The sequence below is a fragment of the Amblyraja radiata genome, chromosome 24 (assembly GCF_010909765.2).
Source record: "Amblyraja radiata isolate CabotCenter1 chromosome 24, sAmbRad1.1.pri, whole genome shotgun sequence".
In the NCBI taxonomy this organism is placed as follows: Eukaryota; Metazoa; Chordata; class Chondrichthyes; order Rajiformes; family Rajidae; genus Amblyraja; species Amblyraja radiata.
Window position 1 is genome coordinate 33459776 of NC_045979.1, and position 12957 is coordinate 33472732.

Consider the following 12957-nt stretch of genomic DNA (forward strand, 5'->3'; position numbering starts at 1 on the left):
TATGTCCGCGTTTCTCATTTATCACTCGCAATGATCCCAGTCTACGCAAATATCCAAAATGTATTTTAAATGCTGTTATTCCAACTGCCTCAACAACTTCCTCTGGCAGCAGGTTCCATATACATATCACCCAATGTGTGGACAATGTTGCCCCTCAGAACAGAAGTTGGGATGTTATGTTTCAGTTGTACATATGTTGTTGAGGTAGAACTTGTGCGAATTGTGTTCAGCTTCGGCCACTCACCTGTACAAAACATGCCATTACATTAAGTGACACCTTACTATCCCCACCCCCCCTCTTTAAATAGTTCCCATTGCGTCCGTCCTCCACTTTTTGATTCCACACATCGTGGGAAAATGAACATGCTTCTCATGATTGATACATTTCTATAGGTTCCTCGCTCAATCATTTCCAGACCAAGGAATGATGTCTGAGTTTGTCCGATCGCTCCCTGCGTCAATCACATCCTGTCCAGGCAGCGTCGGACCGGGGGGCTGACCTGCCCCGGGAGGACTGAACGCAGTCTGTTGAGCTCCGGGGACTGATTCCCTGTTTATTATTCTCCGGGTATTCAGACCGCGAGCAACACTTATTTCTCACTGATCCCTCGGATCATTAGTTTGAGTCGGAATGCAAACCTCTGACAGGGTGACATTTCATACAGTTCAGAGGCACGGAATTGTGCTGAGCATCCCACTTGAAGTCGGTGGCCGCTCAGTGGGACAGAGCCCGCACTGGGTGAGAGCAACATGAGTGGGGTTTCCCGCCCCCGCCCGCTCCCCGCAGGTCTCTGCACTGCTGCGGAGCCTCGGGATATCGGTGCTGCCCTGACCCTTCCCGGAGAAAACATGGATCAGGCATTTCAGTGGAGACGTCAAGTCAATCGCTGCGAAACGTACCGTCAGATACTTGGAGATGTACGGAACACATTGGATGGGCGGCAGATGTTCTAATTCCACAGATGTACCTTCCTGTATCTCCAGTGTGAAGATCTTCCACAGTCACAGTAAACATTCTTAGTGCCGGTATATCTGTGATTGATACTCTTCCACTCCGTCCGTGTTGCCCATTTGTTTCCACCATATCTGTACATTGGCGACTCCACCCATGGCACCAGTATTTTGTGTGTGGGCGGTACTCTGTTGCATAGTGACAATCGATTGTGATCGCTCTTCCCACATCTCCTGTTACATTCTTCTCCCCCCAAACTGCAGCTGAAATGGAGGGGAAAAACTTTTAGATAGAGAGCAAATGAACTGTTTAATGGAAATAGATACATTTCGAAGATTACATGAAAGAAAACATAAACGTTCCATGATGTGTCATATTGCTTCACGGCCAATGTCTCCGGTCTGAAGTGCAGGCAGTGTTGTTATTGTACCAGTTGTGTCAGTGTTCTGTCCCCGGGTCAGTACAATTAGGGTTGACTTCCCACTACAGATCCCAGAGCAGAAACTGGGCTGGAATCGCAATTCGGTACTGAGGGGGCGCGGCAGTGTTGCAGGAGCTGCCTTTCAACAATCCCAGGCGGTGCCCGGCCTCTCACCCCACAGAAAGACCCACTTTGCTATTTCATTGGCGGTGCCGCCGGCTGCGCTGCCAACATTCTTCTCTCAACAGGCACTGGGCCGGACCCGTGTTCAGACATTCACCGCCGCCACTGCCTTTACAACGCCCTGACCGAGGACAGAGGACGGAGGGTAACAATAAATTGGGTCCGTTACCGGAGAGCGTTACAGTTTCTGCCCAGCTGTTATCAGGCATCTGAATCATCTATTTTATTCTATTCCCAATGACCCCGGATCGCCCTGGACAATTCAGCACGACTGGGCCGCGGATCCGAGATAGGATGGCGAGAGAGTTGAGAGTGGGTGAATAGAGCGAGGACAGTGGTTCAGTCTCAGACTCAACACTTGTTTCTCACTATCGGATTATTAGTTTGACTCGGAATGCAAACATCTGACAGGGTGACATTTCATATAGTTCAGAGGAAGGGAAATGTGCTGAGCGTCCAACTTGAGGTGAAAGTGAAGTTAAATTCCACTTTTCAAGAAAGGAGACGAGAGAGAAAACGGGGGAAATTACAGACCAGTTAGCCTGACTTCGGTGGTGGGAAAGATGCTGGAGTCAATTATTAAAGAGGTAATAATGAGGCATTTGGATAGCTATAAAAGGATTAGTCCAAGTCAGATGGATTTATGAAAGGAAAATCATGCTTGACTAATCTTCTGGAATTATTTGAGGATGTGACAAGTAAAATGGACGAAGGGGAGCGAGTGGATGTAGTGTATCTAGACTTTCAGAAAGCCTTTGATAAGATCCTGCACGGGAGACTGGTGACTACAATTAGACCACATGGTATTGGGGGTAGGGTGTTGACGTGGATGGAAAATTGGTTGGCAGACATGAAGCAAAGAGTAGGAGTGTACGGGTCATTTTCAGAATGGCACGAAGTGGCCTGTGCAATGCCGCAAGGCTCGGTGTTGGGGCAGCAACTGTGTACCATATATATTAATGATTTGGAAGAGGGAATTAGGAGCAACACTGGCAAGTTTGCGGATGACACAAAGCTGGGTGGCAGTGTGAACTGTGAAGAGGATGTTAGGAGGTTGCAGGGTGATCTGGACAGGTTGAGTGAGTGAGCAGATGCGTGGCAGATGCAGTATAATATAGATAAATGTGAGGTTATCCACTTTGGTGGCAAAAACAAGGGGGCAGATTAATTTGAGGAAGGTCATCCTTGTGATTGAGGCAGTGCATCGCAGGTTCGCGAGACTGATCCCTGGGATGGCGGGACTGTCTTATGAGGAAAGATTGAAACGACTAGGCTTGTATTCACTGGAGTTTAGAAGGATGAGGGGGATTCTTTTTGAAACACATAACATTATATAAGGACTGGACAAGCTAGATGCAGGAAAAATGTTCCCAATGTTGGGCGAGTCCAGAACCAGGGGCCACAGTCGTAGAATAAAGGGGAGGCCATTTAAAACTGAGGTGAGAAAAACGATTTCACCCAGTGGGTTGTGAATTTATGGAATTCCCTGCCACAGAGGGCAGTGGAGGCCAAATCACCGGATGGTTTTAAGAGAGAGTCAGATAGAGCTCCAGGGGCTAGTGGAGTCAAGGGTTCATGGGGAGAAGGCAGGCACGGGTTATTGATTGGGGACCATCAGCCGTGAGTGCAACATGAGTGGGGTTTCCCGATCCCCGCCCGCTCCCCGCAGGTCTCTGCACTGCTGCGGAGCCTCGAGATATCGGTGCTGCCCTGACCCTTCCCGGAGAAAACATGGATCAGTCATTTCAGTGGAGACGTCAAGTCAATCGCTGCGCAACGTACCGTCAGATACATGGAGTTCTACGTTAAACATTGGACGGCCGTTAGATGTTGTAATTCCACATCTGTACCATCCTGTATTTCGAAACTGAAGATCCTCCACAGTCACAGTAAATATTCCTCGTGCCGGGTTATCTGTGATTGACACTCTTCCACTCCGTCCGTGTTGCCCATTTGTTACCACCATATCTGTACATTGGCGACTCTGCACACGGCATCAGTATTTTGTGTGTGAGCGGTACTCTGCTGCATAGTGACAATCGATTGTGATCGCTCTTCCTACAACTCCTCTTGCATATGTATCTCCCCACACTGCAGCTGAAACTGAGGGGAGAAACTTTCAGATGGAGAGCAAATGAACTGTTTAATGGAAATAGATATATTTTGAAGATTACATGCAATAAAAATTAAATCGTTCCATGACGTATCATTTTGCTTCACGGCCAATGTCTCCGGTCTGAAGTGCAGGCAGTGCTGTTATTGTACCAGTTGTGTCAGTGTTCTGTCCCCGGGTCAGTACAATTATGTTTGACTTCCCACTCCAGATCCCTGAGCAGAAACTGGGCTGGGATCGCAGTGCGGTACTGAGGGAGCGCGGCAGTGTTGCAGGAGCTGCCTTTCAACAATCCCAGGCGGTGCCCGGCCTCTCACCCTACAGAAATACCTCACTTTGCTATTTCATTGGCGGTGCCGCCGGCTGCGCTGTCAACATTCATCTCTCAACCGACAATGGGCCGGACCCGTGTTTAGACATTCACCGCCACTGAGGACAGAGGACGGACGGGTTACAATAAAGCGGGTCAAGAGATAAGAGACAATAGGAGCAGCAGTAGGCCATTCGGCCCTTCGATCCAGCACCGACATTCACTATAATCATGGCTGATCATCCACAATCAGTACCCCGTTCCTACCTTCTCACCATATCCCCTAGCGCCGCTATCTTTTGGAGTTCCATCTAACTCTCTCTCCCTGACGTTTCGGGTCGAGACCCATCCTCAGACACGAAATTTCACCCATTCCTTCTATCCAGCGATGCTGACTGTCTCGATCAGTTAATCCAGCATTTTATGTCTATCTTTAATTGTCTTTTATTTCCTTATCTCAACAGAACCTAAATCTATTCGTGAGTCGTTAACATCAGTAGCGTTTACTTCAAATATAAAAGTAACACACGAAAACAGTCATCGGGAAACCCCAGCGCCCAGTTTCTCTCACGGGTGTAATGTTCTCTTGCTCAAGTTTTGATTGACCTTGCTTTTCCATATGAGAGGTGGAGACACAAGGAACTGTAGATCCATACATAGATACGTGGATAGATAGACAATAGATGCAGGAGTAGGCCATTCAGCCCTTCTAGCCAGCACCGCCATTCAATGAGATTATGGCTGATCATCCACAATCAGTACCCCGTTCCTGCCTTTCCCCTTATCCCCTGATTCAGCTAGCCCAAAGAGCTCTATCTAACTCTCTATTGAATGCATCCAGTGAATCGGCCTCCACTGCCCTCTGAGGCAGAACATTCCACAGATTCACAACTCGCTGGGTGAATATGTTTTCCGTCATCTCCGATCAAAATGGCCTGTCCATTATTCTTAAACTGTGGCCCCTGATTCTGGACTCGCCAATATCGGGAAAATGTTTCCTGCCTCTAGCGTGTCCAATCCCTTAATAATCTTATATGTTTCAACAAGAACCCATCTCATACTTCTAAACTCCAGAGTGTACAAGCCCAGCCGCTCCATTCAATCAACATATGACAGTCCCGCCATCCCGGGAACTAACCTTGTGAACCTACGCTGCACTCCCTCAATAGCAAGAAGGTCCTTCCTCAAATTTGGTGTTCAAAACTGCACCCAGTATTCCAGGTGTGGTCTCACTAGGGCCATGTACAACTGCAGAAGGACTTCTTTGCTCCCGTAAGCGAATGGTATGTTAGCTTTCATAGCAAAAGGATTTGAGTATAGGAGCAGGGCGGTTCTACTGCACTTGTACAGGGTCTTGGTGAGACCACACCTGGAGTATTGCGTACAGTTTTGGTCTCCAAATCTGAGGAAGGACATTATTGCCATAGAGGGAGTGCAGAGAAGATTCACCAGACTGATTCCTGGGATGTCAGGACTGTCATATGAAGAAAGACTGGGTAGACTTGGTTTATACTCTCTAGAATTTATGAGATTGAGAGGGGATCTTATAGAAACTTACAAAATTATTAAGGGGTTGGACAGACTAGATGCAGGAAGATTGTTCCAGATGTTGGGCAAGTCCAGGACAAGGGGTCACAGGTTAAGGATAAGGGAGAAACCCTTTAAAACCGAGATGAGAAAAACATTTTTCATACAGAGAGTGGTGAATCTCAGGAACTCTCTGCCACAGAGGGTAGTTGAGGCCAGTTCATTGGCTATATTTAAGAGGGAGTTAGATGTGGCCCTTGTGGCTAAAGGGATCAGAGGGTATGGAGAGAAGGCAGGTATGGGATACTGAGTTGGATGATCAGCCATGATCAAATTGAATGGCGGTGCAGGCTCGAAGGGCCGAATGGCCTACTCCTGCACCTAATTTCTATGTTCCTATGTACTCAACTCCTCTTGTTATTAAGGTCAACATGCCACTAGCTTTCTTCACTGCCTGCTGCACCTGCATGTTTTCAGTGAGTGATGAACAAGGACCCCCAGATCTCGTTGTACCTCCCAGTTTCCCAACCTGACACCATTCAGATAATAATTTGCCTTCCTGCTTTTGCTACTAAAGTGGATAACCTCACATTTATCCACATTAAACTTCATCTGCCATGCATCTGCCCACTCACCCACTCACCACTCGCTCACTCACCACTCGCTCACTCACCACCCAACTCCAGGTCCCTTACCGGAGAGCGTTACGAGCGTGAAAACGCACATCGCCAGAATCGGGGACAATTTCTTCACAGCTGTTATCAGGCATCTAAATCATCCTACCACATCCAGAGATCTGTCCTGAACTCCCATCCACCTCTTTGATGACCCTCGGACTACCCTTGATCGGACTTTGCTGGCTTTACCTTACACTAAACGTTATTTCCTTTTCATGTATCTATGCATTGTAAGAGGATCGATGGTAATCCTGTATTGTCTTTCTGCTGGAGACGTCAAGTCAATCGCTGCGAAACGTACCGTCAGATACTTCGAGATAAACGTTAAATATTGGATGGTCGGCAGATGTTGTAATTCCACAGCTGTACCATCCTGTATCTCCAGAGTGAAGATCCTCCACAGTCACAGTAAATATTCCTCGTGCCGGGTTATCTGTGATTGACACTCTTCCACTCCGTCCGTGTTGCTCATTTGTTTCCACTAAAACTCTACACGGGCGACTCCTCCCACGGCACCAGTATTTTGTGTGTGAGCGGTACTCTGCTGCATAGTGACAATCGATTGTGATCGTTCTTCCCACAACTCCTCTGTCATCCCACTTTGCCCACAGTGCACCTGAAACTGAGGGGAAAAACTTTCAGATGGAGAGAAAATTAACTGTTTAATGGAAATAGATACATTTTGAAGATTACATGAAAGAAAACTTAAATATTTCCATGATGTGTCATATTGCTTCACGGCCAATGTCTCCGGTCTGAAGTGCAGGCAGTGCTGTTATGGTACCAGTTGTGTCAGTGTTCTGTCCCCGGGTCAGTACAATTCGGGTTCACTTCCCAATCCAGATCCCTGAGCAGAAACTGGGCTGGGATCGCAGTGCGGTACTGGGGGAGCGCGGCAGTGTTGCAGGAGCTGCCTTTCAACAATCCCAGGCGGTGCCCGCCCTCTCACCCTACAGAAATACCCCACTTTGCTATTTCATTGGCGGTGCCGCCGTCTGCGCTGCCAATATTCATCTCTCAACCGACACTGGGCCGGACACGTGTTTTTTTTAAATTATCAAATAATTTATTCAATTATTAAAAATAATATTTACAATACATTAGAACAAGAACCCAGCACCATAATACAATGCAAATACATATACTAAATAAACTACTATACAACTATGTTACAATACTTGTCAAGGATGTATTCAACCCCAGGCGGTGCCCAGATGTCCCGGAAATCCCCCAGGTGCCCGTGGACAGCGCCTGGTCCTTCTCGAGTCCCACCCGGACGCGGAAAGCCGACCCGTGTTGAGACATTCACCGCCGCCAATGCCTTGACAACGCCCTGACTGAGGACAGAGGGCGGACGAGTTACAATAAATCGGGTCCATTACCGGAGAGCGTTACTAGCGTGACAACGCACACCGCCAGATTCGGGGAAAGTTTCTTCAATACTGTTATAAGACATCGGAATCATCCTCCCATAACCAGAGAGCAGTGCTGAACTATCTACCTCTTTGGTGACCCTCGGACTACCCTTGATCGGACTTTGCTGGCTTTACCTTACACGAAACGTTATTTCCCATTCATGTATCTATGCACTGTAAGATGATCGACTGTAATCGTGTATCTGGCAGGTTAGCACGTAACAAAAAACTTTTCTCTGTAACTCGGTAACCGTGACAATAAACTGAATTTGAATTTCAGCACGACTGGGCCGCAGATCCGAGAGCGGATGGAGAGAGAGTTGGGGGTGGGTGGGTAGAGCGAGGACAGTGGTTCGGTCTCAGACTCCGGGGAATTGTTGGGTTTACGACAGAGTTGAGTTGGACAAATGCAGGCAATATTTGAACTGACACAATGAGTCCACAATCGTGACTTCCACCTCTAACACATTTTGTTAGTGTAGAATTAACTTCCTGGTGATGTTGGAACCTCTGTTCTTCGGTCCAGGTGTCTTGGAGTATCTGCTCCAAATACATTCGCTATTTTATGCCTATAAACTATCATCAGGATGCAATTAGACCGTGTTAACGGTGGTTGAACTACGAACATTGTCTAGATATTCAAATGTGATTTCAGATCCATCACCACAACGCACTGAGTTCCATATCTCCCATTACATGTCTACACACACTTAACCATATGTGCTGTAGAAAGGGTGCACGGGACGCCAACTAACATTGATCATTGGAATATCAGGATCTGGCTTTCACTCACCCGGCAGCGAGGAGATGAGAAGCATTGGAATCCACATTGTTTTATCCACAGTGACAAGGTCAGCACTTCTCTGTCTGTCGCTCAGCTCTGAGCTTTCAGAGACAACCGCGTCTCTCAAATAGCAATGACTTAGAAGGGAACAGGACGTCAGATCGAGAACCACAGCGAGCCAGCAGCAGCTCGACACGATGTAGTGTGAAAGGCTCAGGGTTATATTTAGCAAATGGTTGGGTCAGATCATCACAGAGTCATACGTCACGGAAACAGGCCCATCTCCCCAAATCGTTAGACCAATATGCCTATCTAAGTTAGTCAAATTTGCCCACGCTCGACCCATATCTCCCCAAACCTTCCCTATCCATGGACCTGTCCAAGGACCCGTTACATGTTTTTATTGCAGCTGCTTCAACCACTTCGTCAAGTGTGATGTATCCGTAAGGATGGAGCGGCGGCTATATCTGTACTCAGAGTCTGTTAACACTGAACAGTGGTGGAAATATTGACAGACAAAAAAATGCAGGAGCAACTATGCGGGCCCGGCAGCACCTCTGGAGAAAATGGATAGGTGACGTTTCGAGTCGGGACGCTTCATGTAAATAATGACACGTTGGATGAAATATGATATTTAGAAGAGTAAAAACGTTTAAGATGTGTACACTTCCGGATCATTCACTGTTGATGATTTTGTAAGTGGACCGGCAGATCAAAAACATGGAACTTTTGTTTTCACATATTGCTGAAGTGATACACTTAGTGAAGTTAAAGCAAGGTAGAATATGCACGGTGAATTGAATTGTTAACTTGTCTTCTTCACAAGTGCTAATAAATTATCAGAGTTGTGGTCATGTACATTCCATTGGTTGATTTTGTACATCTGCTTGCAACTATTTCATTCTGTAGGCAACTAATTGCATTATAATATAACCTAATATCTGCTGCGGGCTATCGTTCTGGGTGTGTGACTTTCAGGGGAACAGTACAGTTTATTCGGGTTGTGTACGTCAGTGGCATTGTTGTGTATCACGTGGTATGGGTGTAGCATACTGATGTGTCCGCCACTGATGTTAGCTGAGCGCTGGCGACCCTCAGTAAATGATCTTTTGTTCGGAGCTATTTCCTGTTTACTTGCCCAACTAAAAACACTGCAGAGAAGAACCGACGATGCAGCAGAACAATTTAATCCTGTCTTCATTCGCCATTGACCCATGACTTCTGCAAACACTGCTCAGCAATCAGTGTTACACTGAACTGCTCGCAAGATGCGGTTCAGAGGTACGAATCTACACACTCTTGTTTCAGCAGCGCGAGCAAAGTGTCAGCACTGCAGAACAATTCAGTGTGAAGGGAGAAGTGACTGTTTGATCATATTAGATTAAAGTACATTGCAAGTCAGCACCCACCGCTAAACACAACAGTGGCATCGACCCGAAATGTCACCCGTTCTTTCCCTCGAGTGATGCCGCCCTTCCCGCGGAGTTGCTCCAGTATTTTGTGTATATCTGTGGCATCTCAGACCATTTATCTCTCATTATCTGAGAGGCACTTTGGGATGTCCTGCAGTGGGGAAATGATCCAACTCAAGATCATTCCTCCCATTAGACCATTAACAAGCTCAATTTGAACGGGCCAGGCAGCATCAATGTGACCACAGAATCTGCAAGTATCTCTGGCTATTCAGCACCCCTCTGATATTCCTGACCTGGGAGTTTGTGAGTTCAAAGCAGCCTCTGGTCTCATTTCCGCGTCTCCCCGCTTACTGTGTGGAGAATATTTATCTTTGTCAGTGGGACATTTTACCCAAAGCAATCTTTGAATCTTTCCGTACTTTATGGCGATTACTCTGTTATAGCAGGTCACCATTTTGTATTCGCAAACAACATCCTTCATAGTTCTTTCATGGGCGGGGTTACAGTCACGAGTCAGACTGAGGAAAGCAACACAATGTATTTGCAGTTTCACACCCCGCACTTTGCAAGCTGCAACTCACCAATTTTGTTCTGCACAAGAATAGAATTTCCTCTAGTTTAGTTTAGTTTAGTTTAGTTTGGAGATACAGCGAGGAAACAGGCCCTTCGGCCCACCGAGTCCACACTGACCAGCAATCCCCGCACACTACACTACCCCACACACACTGGGGACGATTTACATTTATAGCAAACCAATTAACCAACCGACATGTACGTCCTTGGAGATCACGGAGAAAACACGATGTTATGGGGAGAACGTACAAACTCCGCACAGACAGCTCCCGCAGTCGGGATCGAACTCGGGTCTTCGGCGCTGCAAGCGCTGTAACATAGAAACATAGAAACATAGCAATTAGGTGCAGGAGTAGGCCATTCGGCCCTTCGAGCCTGCACCGCCATTCAATATGATCATGGCTGATCATCCAACTCAGTATCCCGTACCTGCCTTCTCTCCATACCCTCTGATCCCCTTAGCCACAAGGGCCACATCTAACTCCCTCTTAAATATAGCCAATGAACTGGCCTCGACTACCCTCTGTGGCAGCATCTCTACCGTTGCGCCACAGTGGCCATTATTTGTAGTCCTTTTAATCCTTTGCACGGTGGACAAATGAACAACTCGTTGCAGCATTAAAATGTTTATCAATATTACGGTACTCAAAAGACGCGAACGTGGGGTGATATAGAACTCGCGTGAAAGGGTTGATTACTGGTTGACGTGGACTCGGTGGGCCAAATGGTCTGTATCCATGCTGTATCTTTCAATCACTTAATCAAAATATAAATCTTGTAGAACATGCTGAGTAACTCAGCGGGACAGGTAGCATATCTGGATGAAAGGAATGGGTGACGTTTCGGGTCGAGACCGTTCTTCAGATTAAAGTCAGGGGAGAGGGATAAGGATTGGTAAGGTGTGAAAACGGGACAAAGGGTATACAGATCAAAGGAAAATGTTGAATAGGTCATTGTTAGCTGGGAGAAGGTAACAACAAAGTAATTAGAGATACAAGGTGTTCAAAAGGGAACTGCAGATGCTGGAATATCGAAGGTACACAAAATTAGAGATACAATGTAGTCGGAGACTGTTCGGATAACTGGGAAGGTGGTGGGGGAGGGGGGGGGGTGGATTGAGAGGGAATGCAAGGGTTACTTGAAGTTAGAGAAGTCAACGTTCACACCGCGGGGGTGTAACCAGCCCAAGCGAAATATGAGGTGCAGTTAATCCAATTTGTGCGGCAACTTACTCTGACAATGGAGGATGCCCAGGAGAGAAATGTCAGTGTGGGAATGGGAGGGGGGAGTTAACGTGGTTAGCATCAGGTAGGGGGCGGACTCAACGGAGGTGTTGAGCGAAACCGAGAAGCGAGAACAAGCGCAGGCTCAGCAATCGTTTCGCTGAACGCCGCCGCTCAACCCGCCTAAACCTACCTGGTCTATCTACTGATGCCGCCTGTCACGCTGAGTTACCCCAGCAATTTATGTGTATCTTCAGTTTAAACCGGCATATGCAGTCCCTTCCTCCCTAAAAATTAGTTGCAGATCGGAAATGGAATCTGTAGATGTTGGATGTGCTTAGCGCCTCAGTCAGCGTCTGTGCAGAGAAAAATTAGGCTAATAGTTAGAACAATGCCGTTGCATAATTTTGGTCTGATGGGATAGCATAGTCTGAAAGATTAAATGAATGCCTTCGCTAAACGCCTTTAAAGTTTGGCAACAAGAGGATTATCCAGCAGTGTAATCAAAACAAATTAGACAAACCGTTTATTGACAACAACCATTTATTAAGAAGCATTCTTTTGCATTATTATTCATTAATCTATGAAACAAATTCCAGGAAATTGTATGCATATAATATAGTTTAACAGAGTATAAAACTCTGAAGCAGCAGAAACCACGCAAAGGTTAAAACAATAGTTCGAAGCTGACGAAAGAAACCTTGGAAGAGGTGGCAAAAATTAAGATGGTGCAAGCTAGGAGTCTTCATTGTAATTCGTTGGTCGAGTGGCGAGGTTCTGTGTCATCGCGTCTCTGCAAAAGACAATGTGAAGTCATCAGACAGACTGACAGTGGGAACCACGCTTTATTTGTCCCGACCACTCCCAACACATTGCTGTCTGCAAGATGCTAATCCACGAATTAGTTAATCCACTGCCAACGAACCCACACCGGGCACAGAAATCCACGCTGCACGCGTACAACCTGACAGAACCCCGTGATATCATCTACAGAGAGCTTTGGTTTAATTTCAGGATATGAAAACGTGCACGATTTTTGTTTCTATCGATGGACAGGATATATGAAAGCATTAATGGAAACCGTTTGGAAACACTCGGCGAAGAGAAGGGATTGCTTTGGGCGAATCCCTTCTGGTGAATCTATGGATTTCATTGCCACAGGAGGCTGTGGAGGCCAAGTTAATTCACACCGGAGATGCTGCCTGTCCCGCTGAGCTACTCCAGCATTTTTGTATCTGTCCAAATCAATTGATATTTTGAAGGCGGAGATTTTCATTTTCTTGATAAATAAGGATGTCAATGGTTATGGGGAGAAGGCTGGTGAATGGGATCGAGTGAAGGATAGATCAGCCGTGATTGAGGGC

At 46.7% G+C, this 12957-nt stretch overlaps 2 protein-coding genes across 2 annotated transcripts in view; both read right to left on the bottom strand.

Moving 5' to 3' along the window:
- LOC116986630 overlaps nt 1–10278 on the bottom strand; it is a 35432-nt gene extending 25154 nt beyond the window's left edge. The window contains 4 exon segments of the mRNA XM_033042209.1: nt 3339–3659; nt 6485–6805; nt 8392–8483; nt 10217–10278. Coding sequence (XP_032898100.1) covers nt 3339–3659; nt 6485–6805; nt 8392–8483; nt 10217–10278 — 796 coding nt within the window.
- Nucleotides 10279–12174: 1896 nt separating this feature from the next.
- Nucleotides 12175–12957, bottom strand: part of LOC116986997 — a 114330-nt gene continuing 113547 nt past the window's right edge. Inside the window, exon 22 of the mRNA XM_033042880.1 lies at nt 12175–12386. Coding sequence (XP_032898771.1) covers nt 12339–12386 — 48 coding nt within the window. The 3' untranslated portion in view covers nt 12175–12338. The remainder of the gene's footprint in view (nt 12387–12957) is intronic.